Source organism: Hyposmocoma kahamanoa, unplaced genomic scaffold (genome assembly GCF_003589595.1).
Source record: "Hyposmocoma kahamanoa isolate Upper Pololo Valley unplaced genomic scaffold, ASM358959v1 78, whole genome shotgun sequence".
In the NCBI taxonomy this organism is placed as follows: domain Eukaryota; kingdom Metazoa; phylum Arthropoda; class Insecta; order Lepidoptera; family Cosmopterigidae; genus Hyposmocoma; species Hyposmocoma kahamanoa.
Genome location: NW_020653945.1, coordinates 815569 through 837933, shown reverse-complemented (window position 1 = coordinate 837933; position 22365 = coordinate 815569). Strand labels below are relative to the sequence as shown.

Below are 22365 nucleotides of genomic sequence, written 5' to 3'. Positions count from 1 at the left end.
CTAAACCAATTGCCTGGTCTCAAACTTAGTGAATAAAACAAAGGGTCGACCGATTCTAAAATTTCGCGGCAGAACGGAATGAAAGCGAATTTTGTAACAAAAGAGTTACGAGCCAAAAATCACGTCGCGCGTTTTCCGCGGAATTCTCGCGCATTCGCAAGAATTCCACAACTGCCGTCGGCGACTCCGCGGGAAGCGGCGTGAAGGCAGGCGCAGTGTGACGTCAAACATACCCGTAAATTAAATCCGGAAAAATAGTTTCATTTCCTATGTGTAACAATTGCGAAAACCCAAGAACTCGATATACCGGTAAAATTTTTCCCGCTTTTGAATTCATATGAGCCACAAGCATAACCAATAATGATCGTATGAAAACAAAATTGAAATTAGTTTAGGCTAAATTGATTTTCTGTCTAGCATGTAATATGATGAATATTTCCACTGTGTCTTGTAATTTGTGCTGTATATTCATTAACTTCTACTGTTTTCTGTAAAAGACATATAGTTAGAAAAATGACGACAGAATTGTAATCTACTCCACCATAGATTCGTACAAAAAACTAGTGGTCATAAATTTCGTCGGTTGAAAGTAAGTTTCCGTGGTGTAGCGGTTATCACATCTGCCTAACACGCAGAAGGCCCCCGGTTCGATCCCGGGCGGAAACAACGTAAGTTTTGTTTTTTTCGAGTTGTTATTTATCCTTTTTTTTTTTATGTAATGTAACTACAATTTTATTTTATGGGTGGGCCAAAAATATCCTAGACATCTATCTTACGATCCCAGAAGGTCCCCGGAATCGAACCGGGAAATTGCTTTCACAAAGTGAATTTTCGCAAATATATTCGGAAATGTTTGCATTACTTTCAAAAACGAACACGGAAAGTTTGTATGTATGGACCGTGCGACTTTTTCCCGGTCAAGGCCTGCAAGTAAGTGTGAAAACCCATTACTGTCCACTTCTCTAAACTTTTTAATTTTTTTTTTTTAACCTATACCGCTTACTTAAAAAAAAAAAAGAAAATGGCGGTACCCTTAAAGAGTTTTGGTATTCTTTTGTTATTTCGTCTTTTTGTATTTTGGTCGCGAAAATGAGTGCTAGTGAGAAAAGCGATAACGAAAATACAGTAATAGATACACGTTCAAATACATCATCAGAAGTTCAGCAGCCTACTATTAATGTTTCTGGAAAAACAATAACATTTTCTTTTATAAAATCTAGTAATATTTGACATTTTAGCAATTGCTAAAATGTCAAATATTACTTTTATTTTTTTTTTACTTTTTCTATAATAATAATAATAAAGCACACAACATAGCTCCGCACTAGGCAACCCTGTGCCGCGAGTGCCATGGGCACACACATAGACAAACACAAATTACACCCAAACTCACAAGAAAAATAAACGTAGGCTATACAAATAATTCTCCGGGAATCGAACCTGGGAGCTCTGTGTGGCCGTCCGGCATGGTAACCGTTCGGCCAAGGAGGCAGTTAAACATCTTCCTTCACATTGAGAAAAATTCCATACATGCCTCGGCAAGAACGGGGATTACTTGACTGGTATTATTTATACTCGTCCACCAATCCCTTACTTCACGGCCTCTGCAAAAATGTACTATTTGTGTTCTTTATTTCGAACTATTGTTACATATGATGATTTTTTCAATAATCTGAACTTATTTCTTACAGTCCTATATCAAGCAAGGCAAGCATAGGGCAATGATTTTCTAATTCACTCTTAAAAAATAAAGTAATACACAAAGTGAAATGAAAATGACTATATTTTATTTCACAATTACCTTTTCAAAACTGGTACAAAAGTCGGTAACAATGTTTTTGTACTTTAAATGACGTCTTGTCTAGATAATATAATTGAATATGGTTTAAGAAAATTGTTTGGGCCAATTCTATTAAGAACAAACACGGTTAAGCAGACTTTCATATGTATCCTACGTTTTAAGTACGATAATCAATCGTTCATTATAATTATCAGTTATTTGTATCACTTTTTTGATAAAGTACTTCACAAATATTATATTACAGATAACGTTATAAGTATGTGCAGTTTGTACATAAACACAGCATGAAACATGGAATAACATACCTGTACTAAGTACATAACAGTTATTATTAATATTATCAACAATACATATATTCCATAAAACAAAATTAACTTTGTCAACTGACCATTGAATATTATTCACGTAATTTTTAGCTTACTTACTCTTGAAATAGGGTACAAAACCTTTTATATACTTGGTTTATGGCAGTGGTAATATAAGCAAGCATCAAAAATAAAGATAAAGATGTGCAACAAAAAATAATTCTATAAAAATGGAAGTCAGAATCAGTCATTATACTCAAGATTTTTAGATTAGAGTTTATACCTAAAAATGTAGTAAAGGTCAGCTGATATTTAAATGCGATTCCGTGTCGATAAGTGTGGTGTCTCCCTATTGATGACCGTACGGAACCCAAACTATTATTTAAGAAATCCTTAATCTAATCGTTGGAATCCTCGCTGCCTCCTTCGTTTTCACTCTCCGGGTGTTTCTTTTTCTCACTTTTCCGTCCGCCGCGAAGCTCGAACTTGCACACGTGCAGTTTCTTACCGCCGATGCGCGCGTCCTCCGCCATCTTGATTGCTTTCTCCACGGCTTCTGGGCCGTCGAATTCTATGAACGCCGTTGCTGTGGATATTACCATCATGTGTCATAATTTAACCCCTCTTACTTTATCTGGCTTTAAAAACCCCGTGTGCTCAATTCGATTCGTTTTCCGATGCAATTAATGACTTCTACAGGTGTTGGGAGGTTGCAGTGCTAACTTTACAGTGAAATAATGTACAGCTATGATGTAAATATGCGTGGAACATAAGAACCAATGCACAAGGCGTATTTTTAGGTGCAGACGTCGCGCGTTAACGCGATTCAAACGTGGGTCAGTCGCAGTCAACAAACTTTTGCATATGTTCTTTACAGCGCCATAAACGCGTGTCTTCCGCGCGCAAAAATACGCTGTATGCAGTGGCTCTAAAGCTTTTGATTGTATAAGTATTTATTTAAAAGTATTTTGTCATTATATTTACCCATAGACTTCCTGCCCTTAACCAAATTGCGGATGTTTCGGATCCGGCCCGCACTGGTGAACGCGGAGCACAGACTCTGCTCCGATAGATCGCCATAGGAGCGCACCACGAGTGTCGTCTGCGTCGCTGGTAATGGACGCTTTACACGAATCCGACTTCCCTTGAACTCTGAATTGTCTTCTTCTAAGGCCTAAACAAAAACATAATGTGATTATTGTAATAATTTTTTGTTCAGTAGATATTAAATTTTTGGTCTGATATTTTACATTTAAGAAGTAAATATATTTTTGCTACAAAGCACAACTATTACATGATAACATTATTTCACTGTAATTTCCTTTATGGTTTGTGAAAGGAGGTTTAATTTTTTATTCTGGAGCCTGGTCTAGCTTCTGTATCACCATTTTCACATTTTCAAATAAAGTATTAATGCCAATAAAAAATATTATGAATAAGTACCATCAGGATATTATGTATGTCATGCATTAATATGAAATAAAAGAACTTCAAAAGTACTTTAGTCTTGAGGTACACTATTATCTACTATTATCCTGAAAATTAATCACTGTAACACTTCCAATTTCTTCACAGACATATATTAATTATAATTTCTCATTTATGTAAATGCAAGGTAGGTTCATAATCTTTTGGGTATAGTTTACCTTATTTGTTGCAGCCTCACTATAAAATGTTACAGTTGTTGTAAAGACTGGTTTTGATTCTTCCGTAGGATATACTTCAGCAATTCTGGAATGGTAATGTTATATAGTTCTTTTACAACTGTTAAAAAAGTAAGGTTCCATACAAGTCAGATTTACAGCGGTTCTACAATATTTCTTTTTTTTATGTGTAGATAGTATGTAGAATAATTTTATAATGATTTAGGTACTTACCCAATTTTCTTAATAAGTCCAAGGCTCCCAAAATGATGAGCCAACAAAGTCTTGTATTCTAACATGATCTGCAATGGTAAATTCTCCACAATTACTGTTGTTCCTAGCGTATCATCATCCACATCTCCCTTTCTGTCCTTGTTCCACTTCCTCTTCTTCCATTTCACCTTCTCTTTCCCTTCTTCAATCTTTTCCAGCTCTGCATTCTCACTGCTTGATACACTTACAGTTTTAGTTTTATCTTTCTTGCGTCGTAGCTTATTCTTTTTCTTTTTATTTTTATCTATTACTGTCAATTCATCTAGCAAGTTAGTAAGTGTGTGTGCATTGTCACCAATACTTAGGTTTTCAAGGTCTTCAGCTATTACTTCCGGTTTCACATCTGTTTTGCGAGATTTGGTTGCTGGTTCCCCTTCAGTTTCTGTGGTATCTGGTGGATGTACAACTTTGGAGTGATGCTTCTTTTTTTTTAGTTTTTTTGTCTTATGTTCATTATTATCATCATTATTGTTGCTTTCATTCTCTGTAGGTTCCTCAGTCTTATTCCGATTTTTAAGTTTCTTAAATTTCTTCTTCTTGTCTTGATTACTTACTGCAGCATCAGAAGGAGGAGAATCTCCAGTTGCTTCTGCTAGTAAGGGCTTTGACTTGTCCTTAGATTTAAGTTTCTTGCTGGAAACATCTTTCTGTTTGTCACCCTGATCAGTCTCCATGTTGATATTTGCATTGTTTTCCTTCTCTGCTTGTGGGCTTTTCTTCAGTTTTTTAAGTTTCTTTTTCTCTTCATACTTGTTAAGAGGTTTGCCGTTTCGATGGTTGCTGTCTAAGTATTCTTCAGACTTTGCTTTCTTCACAACAACTTCTTCAGTGTCATCGAGCATGAAACTGACGGACTTGTTTCTCTTTTTCGATCTGCTCGTCGGATTATCGGCAGCCGAGCTGTCCATCGCGTCGTCCATGCTTACTGTAGAATTTTTCATAATAGATTTTACCTTCGGTGCTGCCTGCTGCGGTTTCGTATTGGACACGGGCGTGGACGTCCCGCGCGTGTACCTTACCGGTGAGGTGTGCGTCGCTCCCGCTCCCGCTCCTAAACTGTGACTGTCGATGTTAATCACGGAAATATCCAGTATTTCATTTTTTACTTTCTTCCTCTTTTTATTGGGCAATTGCTCCCGCCTCCAGGTTTCAGTGTTCCCGGCGGACTCGCCAACGTCTTCTCCATCCAAATTTCCAACTGGCTTGCGCTTTTCTTGCAATTTGGCATTCGTTTCCTCTGTAGTTTTATATAAACTAACAAAGTCAAAAGTTCTATTAAGTTTACCTTTTTGAGTTGGAGATACTCTTAAATCAAAAGACTTCGATTTCATTGTTTTAAAAAAATCATAAATTTTTCAAAACAAATTGCATGTTTCGCTTTTTGTTTTGAGGTTATACATGTTAGATGCGTCAAATCATGTGTCAAGTTTTTCCTGTTCGGATACACTTATCTTCTAGCCTCAAATCGATGAAAGGAAGTGCTGTACTGAAAATGGCAATACCGATAACCTCACTTTTAATGGCGGACGCGCTTGCGTGATGCCGGTTTCGTGTTATTATTGCTTATAAATTGGCGTCCTTTCGCTATAAATTGTGCATCGATTGATTTCTACAGTCTACGTTTTTCCGGTGAGTTAAACTTGCTGTTATGTTATTGAAAATTCAAGTACAAAACGTCGTAGGTAATTGTCTGTGCAGCGAATCCGTAGGGCTCTTGAATTTTCCACTTGCGAAAACGCCATGGTCGATGGCGCGCTTGGCTTGTACGTACGTCTAAGATACCGTTATGAAGTTAACTCATCATGCTAAATTTAGCTCATCTCTGCGAATAAGCGCGCACTTTGTTTAATATTACGTATTACGGAGTTTCGCGCCGCCTTAGCGTCACTCAATGTCCTTGAAGGAGTGGTATCGGCGCCAAGTAGATACCTACCGCGTTTGCTCGCAAAACTGCGCACAGCATGGCGGGAACCGCGTCGATAGTTACATAGCGTGACTGTAAAGCGTGGTTCAGGTGGTTATTGCGTTGATTTCAGTGCAATAGTTAAGATGGTGGCACAGAAGCGAGGCCGTGGTGCCAAAGCTCAGGCGGCGAAGGCCAAAGCCGTGACGCCGGCTGCGGAAGAGCAAGTTCCCGATTCTGAAGTGGTAGAGTCCATTGAAGAAAATAATGGGCAAACTGAGCAGAACGAGCATGCTGAAGAAGGAGCAGGCGACGGTGCTGGTGTCGGCGGCGAAGGGCAAGAAGGAGAGCAGGCCGAGAACGCTGACGGCGACGCCAAAGCCGATGACAAGAAAGAGGACAAAGTGGAATCTGGTAAACTGCTGGTTGAGAATCTCCCATCGAGCTACCTCTTCGACTACCAAGAGAAGCTCAAGGAGTTGTTCTCGAAGCATGGAGAAGTCACCAGCGTAAAGTAAGTGCACATTAGTGGTGGCAGTTGGGGATTTGTTTGAGAAATTGTATTTGCTAACATTCAAATATCAGTCCCTGAATTATAATGATTATTGTAGAAGACAGTTTGATTTCTGCTTAGATATGATGTTTAATGCAACGTTGCAATGTGTTCCGAGGCGCGAGCTGCTCCCGGAACGTGCTGTGGCCGGAGAATTAATGAGAGGAATTTTCTTTCTTTTTAGACGTGGTCCAATCATTGTTACTGAACTGACCACAACTCCGACATTATCGGCTATAGTCGAATTCAAAAACAAAGACGATCTGGAAAAGGTAAACCAAAAGTTTTCTAACTTATTATTTCTATTGGAAGTCATAGTAGCTATACTTAGATTAATTTTGCCTTTGTCAGTGTACTGAAAGGGCGCCTTTATATGTTTAAGGCTAAAGTTCTTTATTCCAAATTGCCTGTGGACTTGTCTACCCTGAGCCATGTGCAGAATGAGTGATTATTTGAATGTTTGACAAGGCTGGTCTTCTACAGAAGCAGGGCCCCATTGGACTGTTGTTTTGTTGTTGCATAATTCATCAAAATTAGTCCTAGTGTTGTTGCATACGTGTAGGAGATCAGCTGAATTCTCCCTGACATTTGTAATGTTTTGTACATGTATACTTGAAACTGTGGTAAGTTGCAACTGTTTGTAAAGTAACATAGAATGCCAATTGCTCTCATTTAGTTTTTATCTGTGTTTCTTTACAATAATGGCAAGAAAGCAGAGTATGTATAAAAGAAACAGTTTCTTGCTTACCATTATTTTCAATTTTAATCTTTGTCATTTGCATAAATTAATCTTTTTAATTATCTTTTCATACAACTGATAAGTTGGTCTGTATGTCAACCATGTGTGACCAATTTTCCTGGCTTGTTGAATTAAATGATGTTACCAGCACCTAGTTATAAGCTTTATAATGTTTTTAACATCCCTATGCTACTTGTTGGTAATTTTACCTCAAGGTAAGTGGCCTTTTCCATAAGGAAAATATATTTTTTACTAAAAATGATGGCCAAAAAATGTTAAATAAAAAAGAATATAAGTGCAATAGTAAATTTTCTTTATAAACATTAAATTCAAAATATGTTAATAAATAATATGCAAGCTAAAAAGAATAATGGTAATAAAATTAATTTTATTAAATAATTATGAGCACTACTAATTTTCAGACAGAAAGAGATAAATAGTTTTAAGCGCGGCGTAACGAGGCTTTGGCAAAGCAATAAACAAGAATAATTGTTCTTACTAGGACTTACTAAACTCTGCAGTGCAGAAATTAATTCAAGTTCCCTAATGAAAGCAAGAAAACATGCACATGAGTGTTGTTTGCTGAACAGCTCAAAATAATTAGTGCAGTACTCTCACCGTTGTCGGTAGCGACGTCGTAAAATATTTTTAAATAAATAAATACCGCGGACCCTCAGCCCCGCACTAGGGAAATCCTGTATCGCGGGTGTCGTGGACACATACATAGACAAACACAAATACACCCAACTCAGGAGATAAATAAATGTAGGCCATTCAAATATTTCTCCTGGCCCGGGAATCGATTCCGGGACCTCTGCGTGGTAGTCCAGGAAGGTAACTGTTTGGCCACAGAGGCAGTTCATGCAAATTGTTACTTGTTTTTAACTGTTACCAATGTTTGGGTTCAGTTTGCAGTACAAAATGGTTAAATATTTTGCGCGCCCGCTTACGACAACAACTGTTCTCATAATAGATGCACAGGTTTATAATCATTTCACACTTTGCGTCATAAATTATACATTCAATAAGTGGATGTATTTCTGGAAGAATCTTTTTCCAAATATTTTCATGCACCTGTTTTGCGTGTATGTATGTATGTAAACACTTTATTGAACCACAAAACAAATGAGGTGTGTGTTTTCGTTGATTCATTGAGAAATTCCAATAGGTACTCTTTATTTGCAACGAATACTATGTTTTATGTTATAAATTATGCAGTCGAGATTAAAATATGTATACACTATTTCAATGTAACCATGTCTACAGGAACAATGATAATATATTGGATATTAAATAACTTACTATCGTAATATAATAAACGGCCGCTCGATTTTTTACATTTAAGGTTATGAAATGGAGCAACCTATTAAAGATAATTGAAATTTGATGATATTGAGAAAAATGACAAGATAATTAAGCGGTTCCCATACGTTAACGCTTGTCGCGGCCGCATGCCTTCAGCATTGCGTTGACTTGGTAATTTTTTTTTAATAATACCTACTGGCGTAACGATCAAGTCGTGCGCCTGGTGGTAAGTGACACGCCTATCCATAACAGTTACAGAGCCACTCAGAGCTTTAAATCGCGAAGATCTTATGGGCACTACCACTGCGCCTGTTACCCTGAGGCATAAGTTGACAAGTCCCATGTGCCTGTAATTTCACCAGCACCCTTATACTTCTAAACCGGACTCACTGTTTGGCGGCAGAAATAGGTAAGGTGGCAGTACTTCCCTGGCTGAACACTTCAACAAGCTCTATTGTTTAAAATTTCCAGCATCACATGCGGCCTTTGAGTCACAAAATCGCTCGTTAATGCGAGAGCCGTATTTGACGCCTTGAGCCACTCCAATTCAACCAATACTGTGCTAAAGTCGCAGTGAGAACGGTCCAAACGTGTACATTTGCATACTATAATATTTACTGCGTGTACGTATATATCTTTGAAAAGTGTGTATACATATTTTTGGTCTGGATTGTACAATGATTGCTTTGCCAACTCGTTCCTCGCGCATCCAAAGGCCGCATCTAAACGTGGTCTCCGTGCAGGCGCTGACAGAAGAAGGCACGGTGCTGGACAACTGCGCTATCTCGGTGGCCGTGGAGTCGCGCGCCGAGACGGCCGTGCTGGTGGGCGTGCCCTACGAGGCCGGCACGGAGTACGTGCGCCTGCTCTTCACGCAGTGCGGCGAAGTCGCGCACATACATGAGTTCAGCAAGACCAAGTATAAGATCCGTGAGTGCACTGTATTTGTATATTTTTCAGGTATTATGACCACAACAGGTTGTTTTCATTCTCGACTTGCGGCTTATGAACTACGTATCTGTATTGTAATAATGCATATAAATTAATTGTAAACATACTGATTTCAGTAATTTCCAGACTTCATGAATAGTAAAGCAGTGCATTGTTCTTTGATTAAAAATTCACAATTTCGATGTTAGATAATGTTTTAATGTGGCCTATATTTATTGGCGACGATAAGCTCGAATCTAAACTTCATTGTTTAACCCACTGAGTGTGAATCTTTTCTGTGAGTCTGCCCTTTACCATCGGACTTCCAGGCGTACGGCGGAATATCATCCTTACTTGGTCGATATTCCCTTCAAGCGCATCAAGTGCTTATCATCATCTTTTATGATGCGCGCAGCCCAGGAATGAATTCCCTGCCTGCGCCTGTATTTCCGACCACATACAACCCGTATCTTTAAGCTGCGACTGAATAGACCTCTTCTGGGCGAGCTCGTTCCATCGTAGATGCTATCTACTCCAGAGCTAGTTAGTCCATTTTGTTAAAAAAAAGTTAGTGTCCAAACAAAGTGTAACTGTTTTGTAGTGCGAGTTACATTCCACGAGAAGGAAGCGGTGGAGAAGGCGCTGAAGCTGGATCGCGAGTTGCGCATCAATGGGTTCCTGGTCACCGTGTCCAAGTACCGCGACGAGGAGGAGCAGAAGGCGCACTCTGCCAATGTTAATAAGGTTCAGTTTTGACATCAAACTTGTTTATCGTCCTCATTTTGTAGTTTGATATTTTTGAAATGTATGCTATGAATTTGGCACAGTATAATATATCACACCTCTCATGGAAGAATGGTATAAGTGAAGTTACGTCAAAAATGTTTATTGCTCCATTGGATACAGAAAAATATAACCTACGTTCTATCTACCCAATTCTTGTAACTCCGTCGACATTGTTAGTTGATATTGGAGATCACGTTGGTTATACTCTTTTGTATCCAATGGAGCAATGACCATTATTGACGTAACTTCATGCCATTCTTCCATGAGGGGTGCCATTTATTGCAATTTTCCTAAAGACCCGGCGAGTAATGGATGTCATCCGTTTTTCATTAACTTTATAGGTTTAAGAGATGTAGTAATAGTTTTTGATTGAATGGTTCATGTTATAGAACAAGCGACAGCACCCGGGCAACCAGAACCGGTCCGGCGGCGGAGGCGGTGGCGGCGGCGGCGGCGCTCCCAACAACGCCAACAACGCGCGTAACAACAACTACCGCCCACGCGGCGGCGCTGCCAACTTCAACGCACGTGGCAACTTTAGAGGTTCGTATCACATTTTGAATGAACGAATGTAATATTCATTCAGTCTCTTTTAACACGGTTCTGGCAGAATACCAGCGCCGTGGGAAACTGCGGCATTTACGCAGAGCTAGCCCTTTTCACTGCCATGACTTCTGAAACTATTTAGTTTAATTGAACTGCCTCCGTGGCCGAACGGTCACCATGCCGGACTGCCACGCAGAGGCCCCAGGTTCGATTCTCGGGCCGGGAGAAATATTTGTATGGCCTACAATTATTTCTCTCGTGAGTTTGGGTGTAATTTGTGGTTGTCTATGTGTGTGTCCATGGCACCCGCGACACAGGGTTTCCCTAGTGCGGGGCTATGTTGAGTGTGTGCGTTATTTAATTTAATTTAATTAGTTATTTGTGTAGTTACACGTTCCTCCTGCTATTCAAAATTTGTTATTTTTAAGTGGATCTTATTAAATAGGCTGTCATGAATCTATCATTAATGTAAATCAGATACTATTGCTAAATAAGTGCATATTTATGAGGTCCAAAGGGAGCGCAATCAAAGAGTGTCTTATAGTAAGTGTGGTGTTTTTAGGCCCCCTGATGATGATGATGATGTGTACAGGTTCTCTTATTGTCAAAATCGCCACTAAGTTGTAACTGTTCACCACAGGTGCGCGCGGTCGTGGCGGCTTCGGAGGCCGTGGCGGGGCCTTCCCGCGCGGCGGCTTCGCACCCGTCAATGCCTACATGCCGCCGCAAGGCTTCATGGGCCGTCCCGTACGTATACATGATTCTCCATTACTCACTTACGTGCTATGTGCATGCATATAGGATTGAAATTCCGCGACATATGCGGGATGCGACACGTTCGTGTTAAATGTGCCTAATGTACATGACGAAGATTATGTGGTCAATTTGCTATCTGTTCCGTTCTCGTCCTCCATCAAGTTGGAATGGTGCCAGATTGATGGAAGATTTGACCAGCGAAAAATCACGCGTGTCGCATCCCACGTACTACGTAGAATTTGCTTCATTTTGAAGCAGTCGAATGCTAGACTCCTTTTTTTTGTATAGTGTAAAAGTTTGTGATTTTATTGAATTTATAGATGTTATACATGTTTGTGCACATAGCTTGTATTTTTCAATTGATAGTATTTAAAAAAAAAATGACATTATTTCATATGCACACGATGCACAACATCTTTTCTTCTACACAATAACGCACAATATCTATAGTTGTGACCTTAAGGTGAACGCGCATTATCTGTTAACTATGACTGACAGGAGCTTATCTAACTTAAATTAACTACGATCAGGGTACCTACCATGATTTTACAATATAGACAGATGTCGCCGTTGAATTTTGTTTCCAAAATGACTAATATATATAATTACTTCTTTGGACACCGTACAATTTGCCATACAAAGTAGAACATACATGGTAGAGGTGACATTCGAAATTATGAGCAACTTTCTGGTGTGAGACAAGGTGCGTGAAACTGTCGGGCGCTCTTCCCATAGCTAATCATAACTAGCAAGTATTCTCTCCGTTGAAGATCGATAATGGCGTTTTACTTCACCATTTTAACGCAGTTCGTTGTGTTCGTGAGAGTCATGTTTTTTTTCGTCTCCACAATTCGCTTTTTTCTAATAGGTTGGCTTGTTTGGCGATCTGTTTACTTCACACACAGGTGTTTGTAATCATTTCCAGTGTTTGGTGTAAATACATACAACATATATTGATCTGTTTTAAAGGCCCGCACTTTCCGTATCGTTTTAAAAATGTCCAAGTTCTACAGCCGCTTTGTGGAATAGAGTTTTGTCGTTTAACCATCTGAATGTCGTCATTTAGCAGTTCCACTCACTGTGAAATGTATTTTTTGGTAAATATTATCTTTCGCTTGACGTCAGCAAGCATTTTGTTTCGCCTCAAATGTTGTAGTTGAATTTTCGGATAAGCGGTCGTTATTACTCAAGGATATCTGGCAGGTAGTTCATAAATACCGTTTATTGCGTGTTTTTATTGCATACATATTGCTTACATCAGCCTCGACGTTAGATTGCCATAAAACCAAAACATATTTGAATTCAATTGATGCTCCCTCCGCTACTACACACTCAAACAATTAATCCTGATTGTGTTGTTAAATTCAGCAGAACCCTAATGCGTTTTCACCTTTATTTTATTTCATTACACCGACCATCTAACAAAGATTATTATTTTGTTTTTCGTTTAAAACTGTATTTTTTTGCAATAATTTCGAAGCTTTTTATTTATTATTTGCACGCATGCCTGTTTATTGTTGAGTCAGAAACGAGTGCATAGAAAGATGTGCAAAGAAATGCAGTACGGTTGGAACATGAGAATAAACGAACGCGCGTAGGGCTGCACTTCTCTTTGCCATTAATCTGTTCTGTGCATTCTTTTCAGAACTTCTACTAGTTGAGAGTTGTGTAATAGCAAGAACCAAAGCAGGTAAACAATTTGTGATGCGTGTTTGTATTGTTTAGGGCATGCTCTGCGACAATTGAATTGGGGTGTAAAAGTTTAATATTAGCCACTATGCACCACGGCATAGAAAAGTAATGTGTTTTATGAAACAACTTCAATATTTATATGTTATTTTATAAACGAAAAAGCGACACCCTTTTTTAAATACGTTTGTTTTTCTGATGTGGTGGTTTACAAGTTTCTTTCCATCGAATGCACATTAAGTTTGTCTCCCAAAGATTTGCCAAAAACGTAGTTTAAAATTATGCTTAAATTAACAATTAAACCAAGAACATTCTCAAATAGAAACTGTTTATGTTACAATATATCAAGTCCCAATGACGATCCGAGAGGAAGAAAAAGAAATCTGACCACAATTCGAGCTTTAAATGCTGACAAATAATATTGTAACACTCGGCTTGTTGTATATAATAATATTTAAATAACAAATTTTTTACTAACAAAGTCTTTAATGTCAGTCATCGAGTATATAACCAGAAATACAGACGAAATGTCATTTAATTTGTTTAAAAACTATTCTGTCAAATCATTACGGTGACAACTGCGCTCCGATGGGCCAGCTCGAATCCGAAACAATTGGCGGGTGTCGGCAATTGTTTCACGTCAAATCTGCCAGTTTAACTTGAGCTATGGACGAAAATTGAAAAATTACATATTTAACATTTAATTACCGATGAAATGTGATTCCGTTTGTTTTGTAATTAGATGTTTTGCTGTTTTTCCCACACCACCGAATGGAACAGCCCTCCATTGTTGGAGATATTTATATTCTCTTGTCAATATAGCTTTATAAATATAGTATTTTTTTTGAATATACGGAGAAGTACGCACAGGTCAGTTGTTGGCGCTATTTCAGCTTTCTAAATTGTGATTTCAACGCAAACGAGATTTGATATTCGAAAGAATATAAGGCGCATTTGCCTGATGAGTTGCCAAGGGTGCATGGCCCTTATTTCGTCTATATTTCTGGTTATATACTCGATCATGTCAATACTGCCGCCAGTACCAGCTTATCAGCTCGTAGTACCGCGTCTATACTCTCAATACTGTCGACACAATTCGACTTCGAAGTGTGTGGACAATGCATCCCATTTGTATGAACACTGATCTCGTACATGCTGAGAAGTAAGGCCCAACACTTATATTAATTGAAATAATTGTATAACACGACGTTTTATTGCAGGGCGGGTTCATGAACGACGGTCAGCGACCCAACAAACGGCTCCGGCAGATGTAGAGCCCCAAAACTCCGATCGATGTCCGTGTGTGTGTGCGCCTCCCAGAGACCTATGTGACTACAGTATGAATTGATATGATATGAATTGATAAATCTAGCTAATTGTATTTACTAAGTACATTCAATAATTATAAGCTATTGTCTTTTGACAGATAATAAAACATTGTAATTACTAACAATAAGTTGTTTTATTTGCAAATGATTGTCTTTTAAATTTATTGACCTCTACACGTCACGCAATAACTTTTTGATCCATTAAATAACATGTTTCTATCGCTCTATAAAATAAATTTCTAATTAATTTTGCAAGACGCTGTAAATACATTTTTATAATAAATTAGTATTCATACTCTGTTCAATGTTTTTTATTCAATCAATTACCTTTTAACAGTCCGAATTCTAATCAATTAGTCCTAATGCGTTTCCGATTCGATTTTTTTATAACAATCGATTTTATTTATGAAGAAGTTTTAATCGTGAATGTGAGCGGATTCAAAAAAGAAGAAACATATTGTCTGATTAGACAAATCGTGATCTTGCGTTTGACAAATTTATGTACGAAGAAAAAAATATCACTATAGTGAGTTTCTCTATGAACACATTATACTAGAGGTCATTGTATCACTAATAAGGATTCTATGTTCTTGTAGTGTTACACAATATATATATATACTTATATATAGGTAAGTAAAGGTTAAGTTTACGAAGACAATGTTAAGTGTTATAACGTGAAACCTCGCATGCAAAATATAATTAGACAATATCACATACGTTGCTTTGATCCCAAAGTAAGTAACTAAATCGGAAACGACGGTAACACAAACACCCCCAGACTCGAGGCAATATAGAAAAGTTGGTGTTTCTACATGGACTCTGTCGGGATTCGAATTCGGAACCTCCCAGATGGCGACACCATGAAAATCGGTGTGCAAGCCACTCGATCATGATATCACGTGGTCGACCAAATTATATAGTTTTTTTCCTGATTTTTGTCAAAGCAAAACTTTATAAATCTGCGTAATTATGCATTATTTAACTAATATAGTATTTAAAAAAGGTATAATTTAAGTAATTAAAATGCTAACAAGAAACATTATTTTGTTTACTATATTTTACAACCACATTTTTTATCATCGTCCTGAAAAGTTACGTAGAAATGACACACAATTCTCTCTACGACGATAATAATAACCACAGACATATATGTCTGTGATAGTAACATTATTTCAATTCCATAGATTCCGGTTTTGTGATTCAAAGCACTAAGAGGCACTGCAATTGTTATAGACAGACGTGTCGCTTACAACCAGGCGCACGACATAAGAGTACGACGATTCGTTATAATAACCAGTAAGAATTTATTATAATTATTTATAACTTATTTCATTTCATTATAATTAATTAGACAGGTACAGGCTCAAGAGAACATCAAGCTACACTTAAGATTTAAATCCAACTCTATGCCGCTTTCGATAAGAACGGTCGAAAGTACACTGTCAAGCTTGATGTGCTCTTGAGTGTACCAAAATTTATCAACTTGTATAATCTTCATTACATAATCTGTTGGCTCGATAAATATCGGAAGTAAAGAGCAAGTCGCTTCACTAAAATTAAAAATAGGAGTCGATCCGATGTGGTAGCCCATCCGCAATATTGTACGCCTCGACTCGGAAAAGACGCAGTTTCCGCTCGGGAAAGGCCATTGACTTACAAATAAATGGACGACGGGTCTAATACAAAAACCACGAAAAAATGTCCCAAGTCAACCTATTCGAAATTTAAATTGTAATGTCATCGCAGTATCGCGCTGTCCGTAGAACAAATGAAGACTAAAGCGGAGTTTGGCGCTCTGTATACGATTTTAGCGCCTTACAAGTGCGGACACTTTTTAGCGCGGACCCGACGTCCATATAATTGTAAGTCAATAGGAATGGCAGTCAAAATCTGAGCCCAGGAAGTATTGTATTTTTTGTCTATGGTTGTATGTCAATAATTACGGACCTTCAGAGGCGTGCATATCTCAAAAGTTAAATAAATGTTTTTTTCTCAACTTGACATTCGCAAAAACATAGATTACTTCAATGGGGCCATAACATTTAAAAGAAGAAGAAATAAATGGTGGGACAGAGTACAATAGTTATAATTACACATTGTTCCACTTTTAAGAATTCTCGTAAACTACCCGAATTAAAACTTGCAGAATTATTTGCTGCCAACTTTCCCCTATACTTTGCAAATTAACTTGTGTACTTTGAACCGTCGTTAACGAGATAACACGCGCGAAGTTTAATGAGCGAGACCAGTTCGTATAACTACTTTATCAAACGCCAAGTTAGCACGTGGAATAATTGCCGCAAGAAAGTGAAACTTATTGCCATTAAACAACAGCCTGTCAAGCGGACATGTACTGATTATCTACACAATTATAATAATATGCTTTATGTCTTTGCGTGTCTTAACCCAATGTGACAATAGTCGAGTTTTTGAAATTCGACTAACCAGACCAAAAGTCACTATTTAGTCGGTTCTAGTCGCAAAAAACTAGATTTAGTCGGTCCGCCGTTTAAAAATTATAAGGGTGCTTTACTGTCCACGCTGAAACAAGCTTATTGCAGCGGCACCATTTCTCATTCTCGAGAACCATAACACCTAGCTTAGATCTGATTACACTAAACAAAAGTCGTGATTTAGTCGGTTCTAGTCGTACAAACATAGATTTAGTTGCTACGCCATTTTGAAGTTATTAAGGTCTTTTACAGTCCACGCCGGGATAAGTTTATTCCGGAAGCACTATTTTTGAATCTCTAAAACCACACCTAGTTTAAATCTGATTGCACCCAGAAAAAGTCGTGAATTAGTCGGTTCTAGTCACGAAATTTTAGAATTAGTCGCTCCTTTGTTTAGAATATATTGGATTTTCAATTATTTTCATTGATATGTACATTTACGTGGAAAAGTCGTACACATAATTTTGAATATATAGAGTGTATAGTGAATACATAGATATGTATAGTGAATATATAGAGTGTCAAAGATTTTCTCATAGATGGCGCTACGACTAAAAAGTCGCAGAAAAAATTCCTTCGAACGCTCGAGAGAATCCGACCGGATCGAAGGAATTTTTTCTGAGTGCTCGATCTTTGTATTAATGATTACAACAAACTAGTGGAGTAATTCCACAAAAAATAATTGAATATTAATTCAATAAAAACTGAAAATACAGTGAATAGAGACATCTCTCGCCAGGACTAGTAACTGTAAAGGTACAAACTGGGTGATAAATCTTTCATAGATTTCTCATAGATGGCGCTACGACTAAAAAGTCGTTGAAAAACCAAATACAAAGACACGACGCAAGCACGTAGAAAAATTCGTTGGGTCCGTTGGTTCGTTCCGTGGCTTAGTTGGCATAGCGTCTGGCACGGTATGCAAGAAGACGTCGGTTCGAATACGACCGGCTTGAAGGAATTTTCTGAGTGTTCGATCTTTGTATTATTGATTATATAGAGTGTAAGAAATAAACATTTCAAGTATTTACTAAATTTTTAGAGTCAAAATTTAGCTGTAACACCAATTTGTAGTTGAAAATGGCGCTCTATACATTTTATAATGGAACCTGTAAAGGGCCCGAAACGTTGGTTTTGTTTGAAAAAACAATTATATGCGATTTAAATGTGGAAAAATAGGTTCATTTCCTATAATAATTTCTTGTTTTCCTAGTTGCTAGGTTTAAAGGTTGACAAGATGGTACCAGATAGTAGACCCTCGCCATTTTACGAAATTGTCGAAATGGATTTGGCCGGCATTCTTCAAAATCACTTGTGATTTGTTGGTAAAAGAGACATAAATTATCGAAGTTCAAATTGAAGATTTCTTTTTTCATGTCTAAATGTAGAACTTCAATCTACTAATAAAACAGTTTTTGTTTGTATTGGCACTGCACTCCACGCGACAAAAACCATGTTCAACTCTTCAAGGTACAAATTAATGAAGAAATAAATAATAGCGGCGCGTACACTACAATGCATACCACTAATTAGTATTTGTTGCAGTTGCGTGTTTCCACATTTCCTTTATGGCGAACGAAGAGGAACACGGAAATAGAAGAAAAAGTGGGCAACTTTTTTCTCGGTCGAGTAATAGGTATTAAGTTTTGCAATTTTTTGCTACGGATCGTCGATGAACGGTTAAGGCAATGCTTAATGCAAATTAATGCTATTAGTCGACCAATATAAGTGGCGCTCTGACTGTAAACTTGCATTATTGTATGGTATTCTATTGTGAGAGAGATTTATAAAATAGTATAGGTGTCGGTGATCATGTTAAGATTGGCGAGCAGTAGGCATTTAGAAAACACACATTACATTAATGTAAGTGGTAACAGTGTGCACTCGGCGAGATGTAATCAGAGGTGCGTGTGCGCCTCGCGCTTATTCGTCCACCGGCTGCGTCCGCGCACGCACTGCGTTTGTTTATAAACAAAAAACAGAAAATGTGAATAAACAATAATGAAGATAATTTGGTTATTGTTTTTGTTTGTTGGATTGAATGAAAGCGCTCGGTTACGGAATTCGGCAAGTAAGAACAGGGAGTCGCGGTATAGAACACGTATTTTGAGACCTCGTGGGGAAGGACTTGAGGACTTGTTTAACGTCTACGATCCCTCGTTCCTGGCCGTGGTCTGGCCGAAGATCACGAATGGAGTGCACTTGTTTTTGGATCCGCGGTGTTGGCATGACCTGAGCTTGTTCTTCAAAGATCTTGCTGATGGCAGAGCGTGGGCTTACAATGGTGAGTTTTTGTTGTTGGCGCTGAATCATAGGACTTTCAATATCAATATCAATAACAAGGTGAGAAGCGGCCGCCAGAGAGAGAATTATCTCTCAGGAGTTCTAGTTAATTTGAAACATCACTGCTCGTCTAGCGCAAGAACTTACAGCAAAAATAATAAGTACCTATGTATCTTAAATATTCCTGCCTATTTGTCAAAAACATATACAGCTTATTGGGAAAATAGTTGAATGAATAACTCAGGTGTGTATGGCGTGTAATGTCCACAGATTCTATGCCACCGAATACTGTGATTATTTTAATCAATTGAAAGCTCAGCGTTTTATTCAATCGACGCTTTAAAAAAGTCCGTTGTATCGAAATCGATATTTTAACTTTCCATAAATAAGATAAGAAACATTGTAAAATTGATATCTCCAAGAGACTTCTTCGTGTTGTATCGTGAAATATAATTTAATTATTACACGATAATATACATGAATATTTAAATAATAAAAGTTGCCACGGTAATTAGGTGCCTAGTGAACTAGTTAGCCTAGTACTTAATCTGAGAATAACCGTCTTCTTCGATATTTCGACGATCTCGATAGCTCTACAGTTTGCACTATAAGGGGTTAGATTCCCGGTTGGACCACTTTGAGAAATGAACTTTTCTAAATCGGTTCTGACCCGCGTGTCCCGGAGTGAATTCCGTTGCCGTAATATACAGGGTATTGCGTTTGTTTGAGATCAGTTAATTGATGTGGTTTTGTGGCACATTCTTATGTATGTACGATACGAAGTAAATTATTATATTCTATTCTTTTGTATTCTAATATTAATGGGCCCAGCAGTAAGCATATCGGATGTAGAGTACATGACATTAGTGTCAATAACATTAGTTACGCGAATGATATGGTCCTGCTGAGCCCAACGGTGGTTTTCGTATGTTGTTGGGGCTGCCGCGGTTCTGCAGCGCGTCAGGCAAGTTTGCACAGGCTCGCACTGATGACTTTTATGCCATTATGCGCAAAAAGTCGGCCTCACTGCTCTGCAGACTGCGAGCCAGCTCCAACCCAATACTGAAAACCATTGCCAGGAGAATTGACTCTCCCTTTACGCGGCAACTTTTTTCGCCTCGTTTTTAATTGCTTTCAAATGTTCATGTTTTTTATTTTTATTTTAATTTAATAATGTTTAGATTTAGTGCCTACTAACATAATTTTTAAGAATAAAATTGTTACTAACACATGTGGACTAAATAGTTGTTGAAATAAATATATTATTATGTTTATTTTAAACTCTCGCCTCTCCCAAGGCCTAAAAGACTAATTTTGAATTTTTAAATGGGAGAGGCGGTATTTCCCGGCTATGGCACAGTCGGCCGGGGTCTGGGACTCAGGTCCAAGAATCGGCGAACAATACGTGCCGTATCGAGCAGGACCGCCTTCTGCATTCGTGCTGGAAGCGACACGCCACAGAAATCCAACCGCCTCAAGCTGTTAGAAAGGCTGACTGGAATTAACCCATTTGCGGACAAAACAATTGAGATTATTTCAGTGGAGGCCACATCCCACATGTCGGTGATCTCGTGCGCCAGGTCGAGATACTTCCGGCGTATTATTATTATTATTAAAAATAATGGTAAATAATATTTTATGGATAGTACATAAAGTATATCGTATAATATAATACGATACGTATAGACGTGTTCTATTTAGTTAGTTGAAATTAAAAAAAAACATTTGTATATGTAAAGTACTTTTTGAATACCTAGTTTGTGTTATTTTTCTATCGTGAAATTTTCTTAGGAACCGTGTTTTCACACCGTATAGTAGTCAATGTAATACTCAATTTTACTATATATCTTTTTCAAAGTGATAGATTGAACACTTTCACTGTTAAGCAGAATCAACCAAAGCTATTGGAGGTTGTAATAAATTAATGCTGAGATTTATAAGACGATTTTGTCTGAGTTTAATGGTCATATTCCAGAACTCTACTCAATACTCAAGTCAGGACTTGAGTATTGCAGTTGGCACTGAAAATCATACTCAAGTCCTTGCCATTAGGGTCGTATTTCCAGCGCTTGAAATCATACTCAAGTCTGCTCCAATCCTGACTTGAGCATTGAGTAGAGTTCTAGAATACGACCCTTAGGAAGAACATTAATTAAAATTAATAGACTTTATTCAGCAACCACACATATGTGCTTGTATTTAGAACATCACATGACACAATCATGTACTAACAAAATATGAGTTACTCAGATTTTTATTTCTGATATGTTGATGAACAGGACGAAGACTCAGCATAGTGCTGTTTTTCAGTCTCCACCTGTGTTCCCTGTCGCCCCATTTTGAACAAAAGGTCTATAACAAAACAAACATCGTTAATCTGACTTATATCTAACTATTTATTTATAGGTTACGAGCATTGACTTACAATTATATGGACGTCGGGTCCGCGCTAAAAAGTGTCCGAACCTATAGGGCGTTAAAATCGTATACAGAGCGTTATTCCCGCTCTAGTCTTCGTTTATTCGACTGACAGCGAAGCAAGCAAAATTACACAGTACTGCGACGACATTACAATTTAAATTCAACGTTTTAGCCTTTTCATATTCCTTGACATGTCACTACGTTTAAATAGGTTGACTTGGGACATTTTTTTCGTGGTTTTTGTATTAGACCCGTCGTCCATTTATTTGTAAGTCAATGACTTACTTACATAAAATCATACATTCTATGGTGGATAAAGTACATCTCAGGGTGCCGAGAATTTTTCGTCTTAATGTATGTGAAAACAATACCTCTTTCTATAACCCCATAGTGAAAATGTGTCGAGCTTATGATGAACTTAAGCAAGGTAATGCTCATCTCGATATTTTTAATTCGATTATTAATTCATGCAAGACGCAATTACGAGTATCGCTTGCGTTCTAGCTTTTGATCATTTTGCGTTTTGGATTTGGAGATTGTAATTTTACACTAACCTAATACTAAGACTAATTTTTTAATGCAGTTGCTCAAAACGTGGTATTTTCCGTACTACGAATACCCTCGCGTCTGGCTCGGGCCAAGAAGCCTCGA

The 22365-nt window shown here is 37.9% G+C and overlaps 2 protein-coding genes and 1 non-coding gene across 4 annotated transcripts; 2 read left to right on the top strand and 1 right to left on the bottom strand.

Moving 5' to 3' along the window:
• The first annotated feature begins 593 nt into the window (after positions 1 to 593).
• Trnav-aac lies at positions 594 to 666 on the top strand. Its single transcript has one exon. It is a non-coding gene; the product is annotated as a tRNA-Val (tRNA).
• A 1110-nt stretch (positions 667 to 1776) lies between these two features.
• Positions 1777 to 5222, bottom strand: LOC113233130. Its single transcript, XM_026468125.1, has 4 exons — positions 3984 to 5222; positions 3753 to 3837; positions 3091 to 3280; positions 1777 to 2692 (listed from the first exon to the last, which is right to left on the bottom strand). The coding sequence occupies exons 1-4, from the start codon at positions 4961 to 4963 to the stop codon at positions 2505 to 2507; spliced, it is 1443 nt and encodes a 480-aa protein (XP_026323910.1). The 5' UTR covers positions 4964 to 5222; the 3' UTR covers positions 1777 to 2504.
• A 291-nt stretch (positions 5223 to 5513) lies between these two features.
• On the top strand, positions 5514 to 14775 carry LOC113233125 (heterogeneous nuclear ribonucleoprotein A1-like). Of its 2 annotated transcripts, XM_026468122.1 has the most exons (9): positions 5514 to 5651; positions 6059 to 6439; positions 6663 to 6750; positions 9266 to 9452; positions 10054 to 10196; positions 10628 to 10781; positions 11425 to 11531; positions 13186 to 13230; positions 14450 to 14775. In XM_026468122.1, the coding sequence occupies exons 2-8, from the start codon at positions 6072 to 6074 to the stop codon at positions 13195 to 13197; spliced, it is 1059 nt and encodes a 352-aa protein (XP_026323907.1). In that variant the 5' UTR covers positions 5514 to 5651; positions 6059 to 6071; the 3' UTR covers positions 13198 to 13230; positions 14450 to 14775. The 2 variants fall into 2 exon arrangements, with proteins under 2 accessions (XP_026323907.1, XP_026323906.1); XM_026468121.1 differs by lacking the exon at positions 13186 to 13230 and having other exon boundaries at positions 14450 to 14772.
• The last annotated feature ends 7590 nt before the right edge of the window (positions 14776 to 22365 follow it).